The sequence below is a fragment of the Triplophysa dalaica genome, chromosome 13 (assembly GCF_015846415.1).
Source record: "Triplophysa dalaica isolate WHDGS20190420 chromosome 13, ASM1584641v1, whole genome shotgun sequence".
Taxonomy (NCBI): Eukaryota; Metazoa; Chordata; class Actinopteri; order Cypriniformes; family Nemacheilidae; genus Triplophysa; species Triplophysa dalaica.
Window position 1 is genome coordinate 21,599,355 of NC_079554.1, and position 18,660 is coordinate 21,618,014.

Here is an 18,660-nt window from a genome sequence, read left to right on the forward strand (position 1 = left end):
CCATTCGACTCCATTATCGCCCGATCTAAATTAATTCAAGACTCATTTTTAAATCGGACTCAAAATGTCGATCTGCATCTATAATTGACACAGAGTATGCAATGAATATTCAACTCAACATTAAAATACTAAAAGTGACCTGGCAGGCCACAGCTATGAATTAAGAGTTTATAAATAGATCTAATGATTTGAACATCAGATCTGAATGGGTTTCTCACAGTAAAGACATCAAACAAAGGCAAGTCTTGCATCTCGTGTATTACGTAGATTTTACAGGCATATTCTTAAAAATGGGTACATAAGAACAATTAATGTCAGTAAAACAAGATCAACTTTACAAATCATGAGCCCAAAAAAGACAATGTTCCTTTAATAAAAAAAATCCTCCAAAGCGCTCCTGAGGAGGTTAAGGGTTCCAGTCATAACGTCTGGCTGGTGGAGGTAATGAATAACCCTGTCCAGAATTACCCCCCTGAAACACAAAAAAAGCATCCGTGAGCCACACAGATTTTCCACCAAATCCAAAAACGCAAAATAAGAATCACAGGTTGCTGGAATAAAGTGTGAAGGTTGTCAGACCTGCTGTGGTCCACCTCTCATGCTGCCCTGTTGATTGTGGGGGGGCCTCCAGCCTCCCCGGCCCCTCTGTTGGTTCTGTTGGTACGCAGCGGGCTGAGACTGCACGGACCGATTCCATCCATGAGCACCCTGCTGATTCCTGTGAGATCAGATCAGAGCAAACATTACGCACAAACACGCTCTAGGGGTCTCCGCTTCAGGAACTTCTTGGGATGTCATCTGCGTTTAAAAAGTGAGGTGGACCTTTAGTCCACACAGCAAAGTGCACTGGACAGTTTCCAAATAAATAAACCGTGAAAGTACATAAACTTCTGAACACATTCTAATTGTGCTATTACATAAGTGACGGAAATGCATGACTGGATATTATTTAGAAGAGCACAATAATAAAGACACATTTGAAAAAATAAATAAATAAAAAGTTCACCTTGAAAAGGAACATTAGGAATTTAAACCTTTCTTTTTTCTGCAGAACACCACAAATATATTTTGAATAACGTTTGTCACCAAATAACATGGGCCCCCATTGACTTCCAATGTATGGACATTTCTCAAAATATCTCCTTTTGTGTTCCACTTAAAAAAAGTTTAGTTGAACGAATTCATCTATTTTTTGACCATGAAGATGTCCAAAATATAACTAAAGCTTTAATAACTTTCCACATGACGACATGTCGCATTCTATTATCCCCGATGGATCGTATGAAACGAGACTCAAATTAAGACGACAAAGCAGCAAGATTTCTTTTTCAGGAACAAAAGCAGCTAGTTCCAGCGTTTGTGTAGGAGTTTCACGCCCTCGTCACGTGCTTGCCTATATAGCAGCAGGTCACCTTCCTCACATCTGTGGGTTTATAAAGACGAGAGCGTCGGACAGATCAGCATCCCTCATTACTGAAACAGGTCACAATCTTCCTGAGGAATCCGTAATCCTTCTGGTTCCTTGTGCGTTTCATTCAGCCGCTCCTGATCGGTTAAAGAAACTGGGCTCTAATAACTACTGACCTAAGGTGACACAGGGCCACAATGGGCTCCCGGGCCTGAAAACTTGAACCAAAAGAAGCTGATTAGTCTCTGAAGTGGTCTGGAGCCAGAATCAATGGCGGGTCTGTGCGGCCCCCGGTGGCCCCTGTACACAAGAAAAACTGAAGCCCAACAGCATTAGTGCTGCCTCATTAAGCCCTGCAGAACTCTTTAAGAGGACATTTGTTTGGTTTGCACACAAACTCAATCCAGCCCGGCCCCCACATGAAGAACATCAGAAACATGTATCCGAATCCGGACGGACCTGACGTGGTCTCTTATCGACTGGACATTCCTTATAATGGTTCACGTGACCCTGTATGCGTGATTCAAACATTTAAAGCTGATATTGACAATCTAAACACATGTAGGAACTAACACGTTCAAGTCTTACCAGGAATATTGTGATGGGTTTGCTGCTCTTTGTGGTTGACTCATCCCGGACTGACTGGAATCTAAAGGAAGGGAAAAAGACAAACGAGTTGCAGGTGAAATACGTTTGGTTTTATATCCGATTAAGATTGTAAAACGCATCCAAACCGTAAGATTTGACTGTTTAACATGCGACTCGTTCCATGTTTGTGCTAAAGACGTAAATTATGAGGAGAGACACATTTCCGATATTTTTAATGGGTGGAAAAAACGAAAACACCCAAGACTTAATGACCAAAAAGGCCTGTTTTCACTTTGGCCCTAGCAACAACGTTAAAACACCTTAGCAACCGGACGAGGATGCTCTGTTTACATCGCAAAACATCATGGAAACAGAATCTAGAGGGTTTTTTCTCCATCCAAGTGGTATTGTCATTTTTTATCCGTCAATTCATTAAAGAAGCGTTTTGCGAGATAAACGGTCTTCAAAATAAACGAAACGCAATTCATCCACCCAATTTGTATCTGCGTCTCACTGTAGGGAACGCAGGTTTGTGAGATGAACTGAATTGTGTTGTTCAGTAATATGAACGGGATTTAGAGCTGAGAGGGAATGGAAGCAGGGGGATGTCAAAAGTGGCACATTTGCATTTCTTGCCGTGCTAAATGAAACAAGCATTCATCAGCCGGCGCTGTGGCGAGCTCAAGTGCTCTAGGTTCCAGCGCTGCAGGTCCTTCACAAAGACAGACTTTAAAAAAGTAGCGAGCAGCTTCTTTCCAATCCACCGTTGCCAAGGTGATCACCAGCTGCAGGGCCCGAGCTGTTTGTTTTGTAGGGGCTGGAGCGGAGAAGAGGGGGGACAAAGACAAGGACTTCGGCCGAAAAGAAAAAAGCTGTCATTTACAAATGTGGGCATGAAGGTGAAGACATTACGAGAAGAAAAAGAATTCGGCATTTGGGAGCCGATGGGATTTCACAGCTTTGAAAGAAACGTTTCGGGGATCAATATGAGTTAAGACCTGCGTGACCGTCGCAATTAAAACAGAAAACCATTCGGAAACGTTTCCCCAATGTGTAAAATCGTACAAACTCACGCTCGCAATAGGACTACAGGATACTGCGAATCGCAGATAATGCTTTAAGATCCTTAAATGGAAATTATAAGCAACATACGTTGCACATTCTTTCTTCAACTTCTGGAAGTGAACAGCCATGTTTTACGGTCGAAGGACATCAAATCTTGTAATGTTGTAGCAAACCATTGCGATACACATACGGCAATATGCACGTTTGTGATATTACAATCATCTTGACATTGGACAGACTATCACAGAAAATCATTTTGCAAGATGAAAAATCTATCAAAACTTGCCTTTGCAATACGGCTACACGATATTGAAGAAAACATGCAATAATGTGTTAAACAATGTGATAACACTTAAAATTTGTAAAATAAATTGTAAGATTTAAAAAAAATTGCAAACTTCCGAGAAAAATAAGCATCACCACAGTTTCTGAAAATAAACAGCCGTGTTTTACTATCGGAGCACATAAAATAATCCAACCTGTTGGGATACGGACATTTGTCATATTTGGATATTTTATTATATAGTGCAATTCTGGTTTAAAAAAATATTTATGGCAAGTGCTTGCTAAAGAGGCTAAAAGAAACAAGATTTAATTTCTGTTGCATCACTTTCGCAATAAAATAAAATTTGTCCTTTGGCATCTCTAAAAAGAAACTGGGCTAAAAAGGTGAACAAATACACAACTTTTTGTGTGTTTACTGTATGTTTTTCAATGCCTTGCTCCATACACCTCCAAATTATTTTCCGCCGTAACGGACATTACGCAACAGATGCTGTCAGATACAGCAGACATTTAATTCTGCACCCAATAAACACCTCAGTGTGAGATCTAATGACCGGAGAGAGAAAGACCGGCCGGACCACCCACTTACACCCCCATTATCAGTCTCTAATTCATCCATGCTCATCTCACATCCCGCCAAACCACAGAAGAAATTACAGCCAATTCATTCATCTCTTAATAAACACCGACCACTGTCCACACACTGAATGTTGGGACGTTAAAGCCAGTTGACATAAAGCCCAAATAGGATTACGCATTAAAACACAACAGCAAATGCCGTTCTCATTAGCTTAACGCAGGGATTACGTCCTCACCGAGCACTGACGCACACACAGATGGACCCGGAACTCTGTAAAGAGTCTGTAATGGACCTCTACAGCACAGCTTATCAATATCCAAAGAATGAAGACCGTAGGACTGTAATATACCAGTAGGTCCTTTACCGCCAGCTGTTTTGATTAGAGTTAACAAAAGAGTTCAGCGCGTCTCTGGAGCTCTGCATTGATCTCGCACCGCAGGAGGCAAAGAGAGAGACATGGTGAGCTGGAGAAAGTTAATGAGGATTTGACACCCCGCCGACCACACACACCACTGATGACAGAGAGCACAAGTTACCATTATATACAATAAACAACCTCTGGACTGAAAAGAAAAAACGTTTGAAAAAACTACAGCCGCATCAGTCAATACTCTACATACTTTAAACACAAAAACATGAAACGAGAGAGAACCCGTCTTGTTTTAACTCTTTCTAGAATGAAAGTGTCCGAAAAACATAAAACAGTATACATTTATTCAAATTATGAACTTTTAGGAATAAGCCAAACATTCGCTTAAAATTTTTTACGTGAGATTCGAAAAGTCTTGAAGGAAACAAATTGAAGTTAACTCATTGAAAATCTCCCAACCTGATCTCACGGGACAACAAATATTTCAAGGCAGCGATTTTGCACGAAACCGTACGATGCGAATTGTAGAAAAACGTACGATTGTTCAAAAAACCAAACACAAGCATGAAGGTTCATCCCAAAACAGGAGCATCGCTAGTGCGAATAAAATGAGATCGGATGAATTCTTTCAAATAAGCCATCAACATCACAGATCTTTTATAAACGAAAATTACTAAAGACATCGTTAAATTGGTCCATCCGCTCATAGTTGATCAATTACATTTGTGTGACAACGTAAAATTAAGTAACAACGTGCAAAAAGCAAAGCAAAATAATGACTTTAACAAGACTATGTTGATTAGTCTATGGTGTGCGGTAAGATATGGGTTGGGCAAAACATTCTTGCTCAATATCGAAATCATCAGACATTTGGAAAGATCAGCTTATATGCAGCGTGCGTCTGCTTGTAAACAAAGTTGCGATTCCGGGTTGTCAGTCAGAACGCCGTCGTCTGCCCCTACAGAATGCACATGCGTCAAAGTGTGAACGCACACCATAGACTGATAAGACAGGAGAATATATCCATTAAAGTCATTATTTTAGTTTATTTTTCGCACAAAGTATTCTCGTCGCTTCAAATAAATTAAATTGAGCCACTACGAGTGGATGGACCAATTGAACAATGTCTTTAGAACTTTTCTTGACCTTGACAACAACTGTAACCATGATGTCTATGAGGAGGCCTTGAAATCTCTTGGTTGTCCCTAAAATATCTTTATTTGTGTTCCGAAGTCGCCAGGAGATCTTAAAACATGTTGAGCGTCATGTGGGTGAGTAACAAATAACACAATTTAGATTTTGAGATGAACTATTCCTTTAACTCAGTAAACCACCAGCACTGAAACCAGCAGAATTATTACCATCTTAAGGAAACTCATCATTTAGCTCTTTACACAACCATGAGGCTAAAAAATGCAAATGAAACCTCAGACATAACATCAAAATTGGTGAATTGCCGTTTCAAAAACTCCTGAATATTTCCTTTGATTGCCTCATTCAAAGAAACAGTAGGCCCGTTCGGGACGGTTAGTGGGCTGTACGTTTAATTGGAGGCTTCAGCGTCGGTCCGCGGCGCACGGGCCAGTGAAGAGCCGCTGTGATCAACGCCAACCCTGAACCTCCATTTGCATCAAGTGGCTGAAGGGCGGCTCCACTCGCCCACAGATGAGATTATTCATCAACTTGCAAATTGGCACATCAAAGTGAGCGTGGAGAGCAGCGCGGAGGAGAACGCACGTCTGTGGACAGATGCTCGATTTACTGACTCCGATCTCTCCGTCACCAAACTACTGAAGTGAACAGAGAGATGGGCCTCGACCAACACAACACCGTGGAGAGAAGCTTTTAGTGTTATTACTTGAAATAATATAAAAAAGAGCTTTTTAATATCAAGAAAACAGGCCGACCTGATAACTCAGAAGAGCAAGGGCAAAAATATCCATTCACTGTCCAGTTTTTGGAGATCAAGCTTATTGGCATCACATCAAGTCGCACAATCATTCATGTCCACACACAAATGGTGACGCAAATAATTTTTATATGTAATAAAAACCCCCAAACATGTTTGTGAAAAGTGTAACACTCACATTGGGAGGAGTAATTGCCTCTCTGTGATGAACCGTAGTTTCCTTGATAGTTTCTGGGGGGCGGGGCATTGCTGTACTGTCCGCCCCCATGATGACCTCCGCGAGGTGGACCGGATCCAAACTGACCAGGGCCTTGATTTCTGCTCACATGGTGACTGGAAATAAAAAGACACGCAAGCAACCACATTAGACACTTTAAAACAGTCAACAATAATAAAAAGCAAATATTCAGCATGATTGTTTTAGAAAAAGAACTAAGCTTACTTCAGCTTTCTGAAACCCGATTGGTCCAGGTGGGCTTGCTGGCGGTTCGGGTTAAAGCCGAGTTGAGGTCTCCATGGACCGCGGTTACTCTGTTCCCAGTCTCCTGGTTTCAAAACCTTGTTTGGGATCCTGAAATAAAAAACACAAATTCAATGAAAAACTAGAATGATACGTTTATCCTGTGTAATGTCTTTGATATAAGATGCAGTTCTTACTTTGCACCTGGCAACACAACAGCCCTGAAGACATAACCCGCTTCGTACTGCGGATCCTTGAACTTGATCCTGACAAACAGACATCACAGGTATTAAGCATTAGTAAACAAATTTAAAGAACGAAGCTTAGTTATTCAGCGCTGAGCGGCTTGTGTTCTGTATGCAGGAAAGCGGTACAGTAGAATTCTCAATCTTTCATCTCAAAAAGCATCACAACATCTCAGAAGATCAAACAGCATGAGAAACCAGAAAATATAAGCAGCACATGGTCGAGGTTTCAATGTCACAGACTAGAAACGCTTTAGTCAGTCTCTATAACCGAGACGATAAAATAATAAATAGGAAAATACTGACTGAAACTATACCATTGTCCTAAATAAATGAGTCGTAGATCATTAATAATATATAATTACAGTTTTATATAGTTATTAGACTATTGTTAAACTGATCATACGTTAACAATACCAAGTCAAAATCTAACAACACATTGTGAACTCATTTTATAAACAAAATATATCTGACCAATGATGAGAGCTGTAGCTAACGATTATTTTAGTAATTGAGTATTCTACCAATTATTCCATCGATTATGCGAGTATTCGGATAATAAGTAATTTTTCTTTATTAAAGAGCAATACTGAATATACAAGAGAAAATAAGACGGGTCTCTTAAATTGAACAACTGGTTAAATTTTTTGAAAAAATTAACTTCTTATTGCCGAAATTGCATACATTAATATTTTTGAAAACGAAACTCATTAAGTACATTCCATTGCCGTGTTACATTCACAATCCTATATAATACAAATATATAAATAAGAAACAAATACAACAGAAAGAATAATATCAAAAGGTAAAAAAATAACTTTAGCTTATGCGTTACGCAATAAATTTTTCAAAGTTCAGTTTTTTTACTATAAAAAGTAATATAACTCCACATAAAACTACTGTAGTTAAAAGGACTTTTATTTTGGCAGATCATCAGAAGAGGTTTATTTTTTAGTATGTGTTTGATAGCTTCAGTCAGTAAAATGTCCTGAAATAAACTCTCAGAGCAACACTGGAGATGAAGTTCATGTGTTCATGTCCTCATACAACGCAGACAAATCCATGAGAATCACGCCTGTTTAACGTACAGTTTATTTATTCACTCAGAGACACAGAACAGCCAGATGGCATGTTAAAAAAAAACAGAATAAACTTAATAAATTGAAGTCCTAAAAGTTTGGTTTAAAGATAAGGAACGTACCAAGCACAATGTTCTCGCACGGACCTCTGCCCTCGGTATATTTTATTATGCAGCGTCTATGTTTACATAAAATATCCAGAGTTAATGGGCTGTGTGCGTCAGTAATAATGCTCCGTGTGTAGTGTAGTCAAAAGGATTAAACAAAGCTTTTTGCCTCAATGATTTTTTGTATTCGAGTTACTCGAGGGATCGTTCCAGTCCTATCCATCACTTTAGAAAAGTTGTAAATGTGACTCTTACCCAATGGCAGAGTTGCTGGTGTTGTCTCTCAACATCGGTATGGGCGACTGCACCGGTCTAAGGAACAACCACAGAACAGATGCAGGGTAAGCTTAAGTCTGGAGTGTCTCCGCAGACACGACAAAGGAAACGGCAAGACACAAAAACGCATCAAGGCACAGAGATGAATGTTGTCTCCTTACTTATCTGGTAGAATAGGGTCTTCATCTAGATTTAATATACCTTGGATTCCATGGCAAAGTTCTGCAGGGATCTCAGTGACCTTGAGGAAAGAGACGATTGGAGAATCAGTTAAACCATTTTCACATAGGTGCTCTACAACGGAGCTAAAGAAACACCACAACGCCATACGTGTCATTTGTCTTTTGTGTTTGTCTCCGTGTTAAAAGTAGAGATAAATCAAGTCTGCACCTCATGAGATTCTGCAAGGTACAGTTCCCGAATGAAATCACACAGTGGATGGGATTTGCCCACAAACACGACATCACTTCCCAAACTGTTCCGCCGATCTGAAACAACCAGCAGACGTCATGTCACAACACAGGACAGCAACTCAGTTCAAACCAGACGCAGAGACCAATGACACCGCCAAACGAACGTTCTCCAGCAAACTCTTAATATTCAGCAATGCGTGTTCATGGCGATCAATGCATGTCTCCTCTTACTTTCTTCATCAGTCAGATCTGGATAAACATCATCCAACGCTGCTCGCAACCTCCGCTCTTCTACAAACGGCAACAAGGCGACACCTGTAAAGATGAGAAGAGCAAATTATTTCTCAAAACGTTTAATAAAGCGGAGAAAAAGAGGGCCCCATATAGCCTACCACAGTATACAAAGCAAAGGATTTTATTTTTTAAGGATCTCAAGAGTAGAAAAGAAACAAAGTCAGAACTGTTTTAAGAATGAAACGTTGACTGGTTACCCTGCCAGGCGTATTTCTTTCCATTCAGATCGATGGCAAAGTCATCGGGGTAGAAGTCAATGATAGAAGATTCCTGTAACAGACAAAAATGACCATCAGAAGAGAAAAACATGCGCCGATACAAAAAACTAACTGAAGAGACTTGAAATAAAACTGTAGCTTGGTTTAATACACTGCCGCGTAAAGACCGTTCTTTGTGTTCTTGGAATTGAGAAACGGGCAAGATTCTTTAGATGCTAGAGAAGTTTCAGTTTGATTATATTATAGAAAAATTGGATGTACGCATGGGCCAGAATAAGATTTTGACGACATGATAACCTGAAACCAAAATATGACGCTTTCACTCTGCGAGGGTGTTACAATTTCAGCTTTAAAATGTGTTCAATGAACACATTTGTGTCTGTGTAAAGAAAACCGCTTTTTCCCATTGAGCCGGGAGATAAAACGATATGCATCGATGATGCACATTTATCAATAACGATAGAAAAATTGATCGCTCCAAAATGAACGTGTGTATGATGTACGAACTCTTTAAGTGACAGTAACCTAATTTATTATATTAATAAGTTATATTAAGTCTACTTATTAACAAGATACAACATGAATGCTTTTTGAAAACTTTACGAACAGACAAAGTCTGCTAGGCGGAAACTTTTTGTTTGGTGACTTCTACTTGAACAATGTGAAGGTGCATTTGCTTTGGTTGTGTTATGTGGGTGCTGCTACAACGAGACCACAGACGACAAAGTTGTCGCGCAGTCCTGTATCATGAGCTTGTCTTTACATGACGTTATCTTCAGGTTCCGGTTCACTGTCGCTGTCCTCAGCTTTTGACTGTTCATGAGCATGTGTATGTTGTACTAGCTCTTTAAGTGACAGTAACCTTATATATTATATTAATAAGTTATAATAAGTCTACTTATTAACAAAATACAACAGAAATTCTGTTAAAATTGGGAAAATGTGATTAATATAGCGGTCGAAGTCAAACCACATTTTCTACTGGTCTTAAAAATGTATATTGAAATGTATCAGCAATTATCGATATCGAATGATACAAAATAATTTCTTTTTTCAGTTGTATTACCCAGTCCAAAATGAACAGGATATATTTTATTTTTAAGCAACGCAAAATGCATACCATTTTAGCTTTTCTAAAACCGTGACCCTTTCAAGCCGCGATACACCTTGAAACCGGTATCCGGCCCATGCCTGATGGCTGATCTATTTTGGTGGACGTGAAGGAGCGTAAGATTGTAATGAATGTGAATTGTCAATGTTTTAGATCACATTAGTTCAAAGAAACTTCACCTTTGTTTTTATGGGTACTTTAAAGGCGGGGTGTCCGATTTCCGAATTACGCTTGTTTTGAAAAGTCGGGCCGAGTACCAAAACAACCTTACAGCCAATCGGGAGTAAGATGCACAGGATGGATAAAACTGACATTTTAAACGTGCAAATGGAACCAGTTCATTAAATGAATTACAAATGTAATAACAGCGGTTACGCACAGGGTCTGTCATCAGGGCTCTCCATGTTGTCGGCAAGAAGTTTCCACTGGCCGCAGGAAAAACTCCCATCAGCTGCTCCAGAGGCTTGAACTACGGAGGAAGAAATAAGAGCAAACAGCCGTGATAAATCACCAGTCAACATATCAACAAGTGTGTTATTACCATCTATCAACAGAGCAGAGGTAGCGTCCCCCAGCGTGTCAAATTACCGGTTTGGTGTCTTTCTCGAAGTCTGAGAACATTCCCTTGATGTCTTTGAAGTCGGAGGCGAACGGGGCGTAATGAAAGGGAAAATACCACTTCCAGGACGCACATCCCTGCGAGATTAAAAACACAAGAGACACATTCAGAGCATCGGTCATACCTCACAAACATCTATTACTGAAAGACAAAGTCATTTTGGAGACGTCCATTAGCCACCACACTTAGGCATTTAATGTGACATTTACTAAGCAGTATTAACACTCCAGATGACACAGGGATCAGACCGTTTAGGTCGCTTTAATAAAATCCTAAAGAGAGATTTGACTTGGGAGATCTTTGAACTGCGGTGCAAAAACACTCTAAAAAAGGTAAACAATTGTCGCATACATCAAGTCTTTACATCTGTTAAAGTTGCAACAGAAACGACACTCGTGTGGGTAAATAAACATCCACTTTGAGATCTGACCCCCGCACGCACTTCACAATAATGCCCCTCCATCTATCATTCAAGCGCGCTTGTGTGTGTCAATCCGTGAATATGTGGCAGAAGGCAAGAAACACGCCTGACGCTGCAGAGAAAATCAGTCCCATCCCCGCGGGACGCTCTTATCTGCCGAGCGCGCGACGAGATCGCAGGCTGTGCATACAGAAAGCTGCAATTACTGCGGACAAATCCCTCTACACTGATCTCTAATCAGCCCAAGATCTACTGAAGAGAACACGACTCTAATGACTGAATCTAAAGCGGAAGATCAAGACCTGCCTTACGACTGCAAACAGAACACAAAGCTGTCAGAAATGATTTCCGATAAAGAGATTATTCAGGCTCGCTTGCTCTTATCGGAACGGGGAATGATGTTCACACTCTTGCCCTCCAAACGTAAAAGTCGGTCAATGGTGTGTACATGTGACTCACCTGATAATAATACCTGAGCACCCAGCACAGGCCCTCAACGTACGACATCACCACTTTCTTCCGAAACTCATCGTCAGTCTCGTCCACGTCGAATTTCGTTTTGTAATAACGCTGTTTCCAACCATCCTCCCATAACCTGCGAAACACACATTTATGTTTGTCTCGTCCCGAATACATTAAACGGAAACAAGGCTAACGTCTATGCACATGCACGACTTTGAGAAGTGCCCCGTGTGACTCCCGCTCCGTTAAGAGGCGAAGAGAAACTTATTCTCAACCTTAGGATGTTTTGACGGGGTTTAGAAATTCTGCTCACATAATCGTGGATGAGAAGCATCTGTGCGGTGTAACCTCTACAGCGTCTCATCAGGGACACACAGAAAACCTCCACGAATACCAAATGAACCCAGTCGATTCAGACAGCGTTAGAAAAAGTTTGTCTTGTTAATTGCAAGAGGACACGTGGATCAGGAAGCAGTCTTATAGTCACAGAACTCGTCTCTAGATAAAAGCTACATAAAAGCGCTGTACTCCGCTGCTGGTGGATGGTCATGAAATCTTTCTGAAAACTTTACGAACAGACAAAGTCTGCTAGGCGGTAACTTTTTGTTTGGTGACTTCTACTTGAACAATGTGAAGGTGCATTTGATTTGGTTGTGTTATGTGTGTGCTGCTACAACGAGACCACAGACGACAAAGTTTTGTTGCGCAGTCCTGCATCATGAGCTTGTCTTTACCTGACGTTATCTTCGGGTTCCGGTTCACTGTCGCTGTTCTCAGCTTTTCGCTTCACACCATGACTGTTCATGTCATCGCTGGGTCCGGCAGAGGTCTGCAAAACACAATACAGTTTTTAATTTAAAAAATCCAAATGATTTTAACATTGAACATTTTCCTCGTTCTTTTATTGCAAAGACTTTCGTTAATGGGTTTTGAAAACACAAAATGGCCAGATAGCATGAGACTATTTTAGTTCTCCTGCAAGCAAATGCAGAACAAAGCAAGCTACGTGCCTTTCCATTTTTCATCATGGCCCTCAAAGACTGCGCTGCTTCCTGGAAAGCACACAAACACAGCTGAAGGTTTCAACCAAGTGCATAAAACCAGCAAGAAACTGGAGGACTGAGAAATATGAAACTATAGAATTGAAGAAGTTACTGCACCTGGTTGCGGTTGTCTCTGTTCCCCTGCATCCTCATCTCATACGCTGACTGTCGGGCGTTCTGCACCGGCATCGATCTGCCTCGACCACCCAGAGCCTGAGGTGCGAACTGACCGTAGGGAACAAACGCTGGACCCTGATTGCCCTGAGAAGAGATTACGGATTTAACTAAAAAAACATGCCGCTTGTTCACGTTCACAGGATTCAGACACCTCTCGTCTTATACATTTTTATTAAAACACTACTGTTTTACGGCTGAGTAAAACTTCACGTGATTCTCTAACATGAAATCTTTAATGCTGATTTTTTATTTTTTAAGACAATCCACCCTTTCCAATCTAATGATTTGATAAAAAAATCTTTTTAAGTCTCTGGGCAGCTGTTTTGGTGTAAAAATATGAAACATACACATTTTTCTTTATTACTAGATTTTATGCAGAACTAACTAGATTTTATTCAGACAACATGAAGATGTCGCTTTGTTTAACCTCACGAGAAAATAACGTGTATATGAAATGTAAGTAATAATACTTTGTTAAAAAACATAATTAAATGTTCATACTTTTTGTGGATTGTCTTTTATTCACAACATGATTCTTCAACTGACATGTGCGTCATTCTATCTATATTATTTGTATGCTTTAACTAATACTAGTATTGTGAAAATATTACCAAGTGAGTGCATGACCTAAACTGCTGAATGGCAATAACATATGTACACATCATACAGAAACAAAGCTACAGATATACCCTCCACCATTATAAATCATATAATGAGTTGGAAACGCATTGGGTCTGTGCAGGGTGAAGATACAAACTATTCAACAGCTGTCGACTGAATAACATGACCTTGTGCAAAGCATCAACTCGCAGTAAAGGATGAGCTGTGTTAGCATTTCATTGTAAAAGCCCTCAATGTTGTTTCTTGTAAATTTGGTTAGGGAAAAAAACATACTTTCATCCGTTTCTTCTTCTCCTTCATTCTCCGTTTAAACCCCTCCTGTAGAAAATAAATACTCAACGTGAGCCCACAGCACTCCATTATTGTACATTTCCATATATGATTCAATAAAGGCCCTTCACAGAACAACAAGCCTGACATCGTCGTCTTTGCGCTTTTTAAAGATGTTGTCCTCCGCCACCCCCACGGCCTGCATAATGAGCTCAACTCGCTCCAGGTTCACAAAGCCGTTCTCTGTTATGTAGCCCTGAACAGAGTTAAAACAGACTGTATAAATGGCCTTTTTTCATTTCATATTGTGATTGTCAAGATGTTAAAAGAAAATCATTTGATCCTTGGATAGTGAGAAAAGAATGTGGTCAGAGGGGTCAAGGTTCGGCTGGTTAAAATGGCCTGGTCAGCCCCTGCTGGTAAGTATCTGTAACTACACCATTAAGGCACAGAAAGCATCTCCACTAACTTCGGTATGGTATAAAAGCCAAATATACACATGCAAAACATTGAGACGTTCTTCAGACTGACTCATTATGACATACAAACACACAGCATGAATATACAGGCACAAGCATTCACCCCAGTTTTGTGCACAACGTCTTTGTAGATGCCAACCAGTCGATCGATGGCGCCCTCTCTGTGTAGAGACAGACACAAGACACAGTCAGAATGGACACAGACACAACGGGAGAATGAGTGCAGTCTGTGCCCGCATACCTGATCTCAAGAGATGGTAAGTGGGGCAGGAAGTCATTCCCTACAAAGAAGCACATGAACACCCAGTCGTCGACGCTCCGCTCGAAATCGTAGGGGAATGGAAGGCTGGCCATTGTCAACTCCCTCTCCAGATACTGCAGAGAAACAGCACATATATAAATCAGACAAAGTGAATTTAATGTCAAGGGCTCCATTGAGGATCCAACTGGTGACATTAACAATTAAAATCGATAGATTGATCACATCATCTCTTGTTAAACTTGTAACAAACAACATGTTCATAGATTACTTTGCATTATTACATATCTAGCAATCACAAAGATGAAGTACGGTACAGCAGGATAATACACAAACAAAAGATAAACTAACATAAGATTTAACAGAAAATACCTCTCGTAACACAGACAGGCGGATGAAGATGAACTCCTGCTCAGATACTGGAATTGTGTCGGCAAATTCATCATGCTGAGAGAGAAAACACATGATCAGGTGACAGACTGCAGAAGCCGAGCTTCGGGTGGATGTAAAGCACAGGTGTCAAACTCAGTTCCTGGAGGGCAGCAGCTCTTCACAGTTTAGCTCAAACCCTAATCAAATACACCTGATTCAGCTAATCAACATCTTCAGGATTACTAGAAACTTCCAAGCAGGTGTGGTTAAGAGCTGGATGGAGCTAAACTGTGCAGAGCTGCAGCCCTCCAGGAACGGAGTTTGAGACCCCTGATGTAAAGGATGAGAGGGTGTGTTTTGTTCTTACCTCGCCCTTTTTCTCTCTGGCCACACCCTGACAGTCTTTAATCTCGTGGCCCATCTGGTTACACAGGGCACAGGGTCTGGGTTTATTGGGTTTAAATTCCTCTCTTATAATAGTGAAGTTGGGCTCATGGGTCGCCAAACCCAACATGATCAAATCAGCTGCAGAACAATAAAGGATTGTTTATTACTATTATAAGGTGTGCATCAAGTGTCTGTGCCCAAACTAATACGATGCATGAGGCTTTTTTCCTTTGCCTACAACATTTTAAAAGTTACCATCGGCTCCACAGAGACAGTGATGCGTGTTTGGGTCGTGGTTCGGCTGAGCTGAAAGAGATCAAAACAACACACATGTGAGTTTTTCTGGTACATTTTACAACAGACTGTTAAGACAATTGAGTCCGTAAAAAGGAAACGATTTCATAACAACAAGAGTTTGCACATCTTTACCTCTCTGTCTTCTGATGAAATCCATAATCTTGTGTTCTCCTTCGCCGGGTACACTGGCATCTGACAAAAACACCTACAGGAAAGATCTGTTCTCATTTTTCTATTGTAAACAGAAATTTAACAGCTGAACCGAGGACTTGTATGACCTACCGTGATATTATTCCATCCAGGGTCATTGGTCAGTCTGTCTGCCACGTAATATCTCAAACACTTGGCCAAATTATCCATAAACTCTGTGCCCTGTGAACAAAACAGAAAAAAATCTTGATGTTAAAAAACATAGTTTGATTTAGAAACAGAAAGTATGCATCATGCATTAAAATGACTGGTTAATGATGTATTATTTCTGTCTTTAACATCAGCTGACAGAGTCATGTTGAAATACAACAACTGATCATTTAAATCAGGTTGGGGATTGTTGTGTATTATGTCTTGTTTGTAAGCACTGAATAAGCAGCTCTCAGAAGACATAAAACAAGACATACAAGACACACTTACTGGAGTGATACAGTTACTGTCAAAACGCTCTTTTATCTCATCAGGTGGCAGGTAACCTCCTAAAAACACCGAAGAAAAAATGCAACTGAAACGATGAACATTTCAGATAGCTTCAACCATTAAAGATGCCGATAAAAAGAAAGTTTTAACATAGAAATTCATTTTCCATTGTTTAACCAAAGGTCGCCTCTCACCTCTCTGAATAACTTCCTCTCGGATTTTCTCTTTTTCTTCCACGAGCTCCACACCTTCTTTAGACGCCCGGAAACGCCTTGATCGCTGCTGGTTCATTTTGGCACGAGGAGCCTGGAAATACGTAACAGACCAAAAACACGGTCACTCAGTGTCAACTTTAGTTTACATGCTTTCAGCGTGCACTAATATTCTGTTTAGACGTCAAAGATGTTACAATACATACCACACCATCGATTGCCATGTACAGAACTCGTCTAGGTCGTACGATGTTAAACAACCTGTCGATGTATTCGAAAATGGCGACCATCATTTCATCCTCGTTTTTTGGTGCTGGCCTGCGAGACGGGACGGAATGTTTAAATTGAATGTCATTTCATTTTTATATCATCAATGCAGATCATAAGAGGGACTCACTTGTCTTCCGGATGTGTGCACGGGTGAATGATTCCATTCATGTCTAGATACAAGTTGTCAAGCTCCACTTCATTTGGGTTGGGTTTGCTGGTATCCACAGGAATTTTAATTCCATTGTACTCTTTAGCCTGAAAACCACAAATAAAAGGAGAAGTCATTTGGGAGGGAAACATTCTGGAGCTTCTACAAAGAGAATCCAGCATCATCACAATCAGAAAATGATTGTTTATGCAGCACGTCTTTGCATCATATTTTATCATAGGAATAATCATAACTTGCTTGGAAATACATTATAGAAACATAGAGAGTTGCTTACATAGACAGCAGTGTTAGGCATTGATATCTAAACCCTCGTGAATTGTCTACATAGTGCGCATTCATTCACACTGCATTAAAGACTCACTTCTAGTCAGGATGATGGGTCCTTAAATCATTTATTACAGTATCAGATTTAATTTTTGTGTTTATTTGTATGATTAGCTGCTCGTTTAGGGCTTCATATGAATGCTGTTTACTAGAGAAATGCATTTCTTAAGAGGTTTAAGACAAAGCCACACAGCTATACATTTACTTAACAATGCATTGGTTCAATTTAATTTACCTCAACTCAAACAAACAAACGAACAGCGAAAAAAAGAGAAATAGAAATAACGACCATATATTCACTTCTGAGAGAACAGAGCTAAAGCGAAGCTGGTTTTAATGAAATTAATAAACGTGTAAACGTAATAACTGTGAAATAAATTAAAAGCTAAATTGATGAGGAAATACGTTAATCGTCTCACCTTCTCCTCGAGACAGTGAACTATTATTGACGGATATTTCCGACTCAACCAGCGGAAAAAAGCGGGGACTCCCATCTCCCGTAAAATATCACACGTTCAAAGCAAAAACCAACTTTAAAAACGATTAAAAACAGCGAAACACGCAGAAAGTTGAATCAGGCTAAGCACACGGCACGCAGACGCTCGTGTACGATACCAAACAGCTTTGCCACTTCCGGGTCATCCGGAAATAACGTAGCGGCGCCGCGATTGCTGATGGGAACATTGTTTTTGTTGAATGTTTTGTATCTGTACTCTTGCTAGAAATGTATAATTACTAAATGGCAATAATAAAATAAAACATTATATTTGGTGCCGTAAAGTTGTGGCAAGAAGGGATAACGCTACATCCGGAAGTAATTCAAATGTATAAATAAGTACATTAGCTAAAACCTACCCAAAACCTAAACCTGACCTTACAATAATATAAAAATAGCAATTAACTGTTGTCAACGAGACAAAAATGATGCGGTATTGAAGTGCGCATGCCCAGTGGAGGTAGCTCCATCCCAGCCATAACAGCCATAAACATAAACAGTGAATTGAGAAATGACAAAGGAAATTATAATGTTAAGAAAATTATAAATAAAATAAAATTATATTTACAGTAAACCATAATATAAGTCAACTTTATGTTAGCAATTTTATTAATCTCTAATATTAAGCCTTTTTATTTGTGCAATTGTGTAAAGTAGTTAAAAACTTGACGAAGTTGTTTAGAGTCAGACCTTGTTATTTAATAAACGATAAAAAATAACAATAAGACATACAATTCGGGAGAA

At 40.0% G+C, this 18,660-nt stretch overlaps 1 protein-coding gene across 2 annotated transcripts; it reads right to left on the bottom strand.

Moving 5' to 3' along the window:
* Window positions 1-240: 240 nt before the first annotated feature.
* On the bottom strand, window positions 241-18,051 carry xrn2 (5'-3' exoribonuclease 2). 2 transcript variants are annotated; one of them, XM_056764249.1, is made up of 31 exons: window positions 17,840-18,051; window positions 17,055-17,182; window positions 16,864-16,975; window positions 16,640-16,751; window positions 16,446-16,504; window positions 16,098-16,187; window positions 15,948-16,020; window positions 15,774-15,824; window positions 15,499-15,656; window positions 15,132-15,206; window positions 14,742-14,875; window positions 14,604-14,661; window positions 14,170-14,277; window positions 14,025-14,069; window positions 13,071-13,214; window positions 12,921-12,962; window positions 12,645-12,739; window positions 11,908-12,043; window positions 10,997-11,104; window positions 10,788-10,877; window positions 9,277-9,349; window positions 9,017-9,100; window positions 8,763-8,860; window positions 8,534-8,613; window positions 8,352-8,408; window positions 6,863-6,931; window positions 6,648-6,776; window positions 6,384-6,538; window positions 1,997-2,057; window positions 580-718; window positions 241-472 (listed from the first exon to the last, which is right to left on the bottom strand). In XM_056764249.1, exons 1-31 carry the CDS (start codon window positions 17,912-17,914, stop codon window positions 407-409), a joined length of 2,904 nt encoding a protein of 967 aa, XP_056620227.1. In that variant the 5' UTR covers window positions 17,915-18,051; the 3' UTR covers window positions 241-406. The 2 variants fall into 2 exon arrangements, with proteins under 2 accessions (XP_056620227.1, XP_056620228.1); XM_056764250.1 differs by lacking the exon at window positions 12,921-12,962.
* Between the last annotated feature and the right edge of the window lie 609 nt (window positions 18,052-18,660).

Excerpts from the sequence above, each read along its gene's own strand:
- xrn2 (XM_056764249.1), bottom strand. The coding sequence starts at position 17,914 with ATGGGAGTCCCCGCTTTTTTCCGCTGGTTGAGTCGGAAATATCCGTCA. Across the intron at positions 15,825-15,947 it reads TTTCATCAGAAGACAGAGAG|CTCAGCCGAACCACGACCCA; the intron begins GTAAAGATGTGC and ends GATCTCTTTCAG. Across the intron at positions 6,932-8,351 it reads ACCAGCAACTCTGCCATTGG|GATCAAGTTCAAGGATCCGC; the intron begins GTAAGAGTCACA and ends TCTGTTTGTCAG.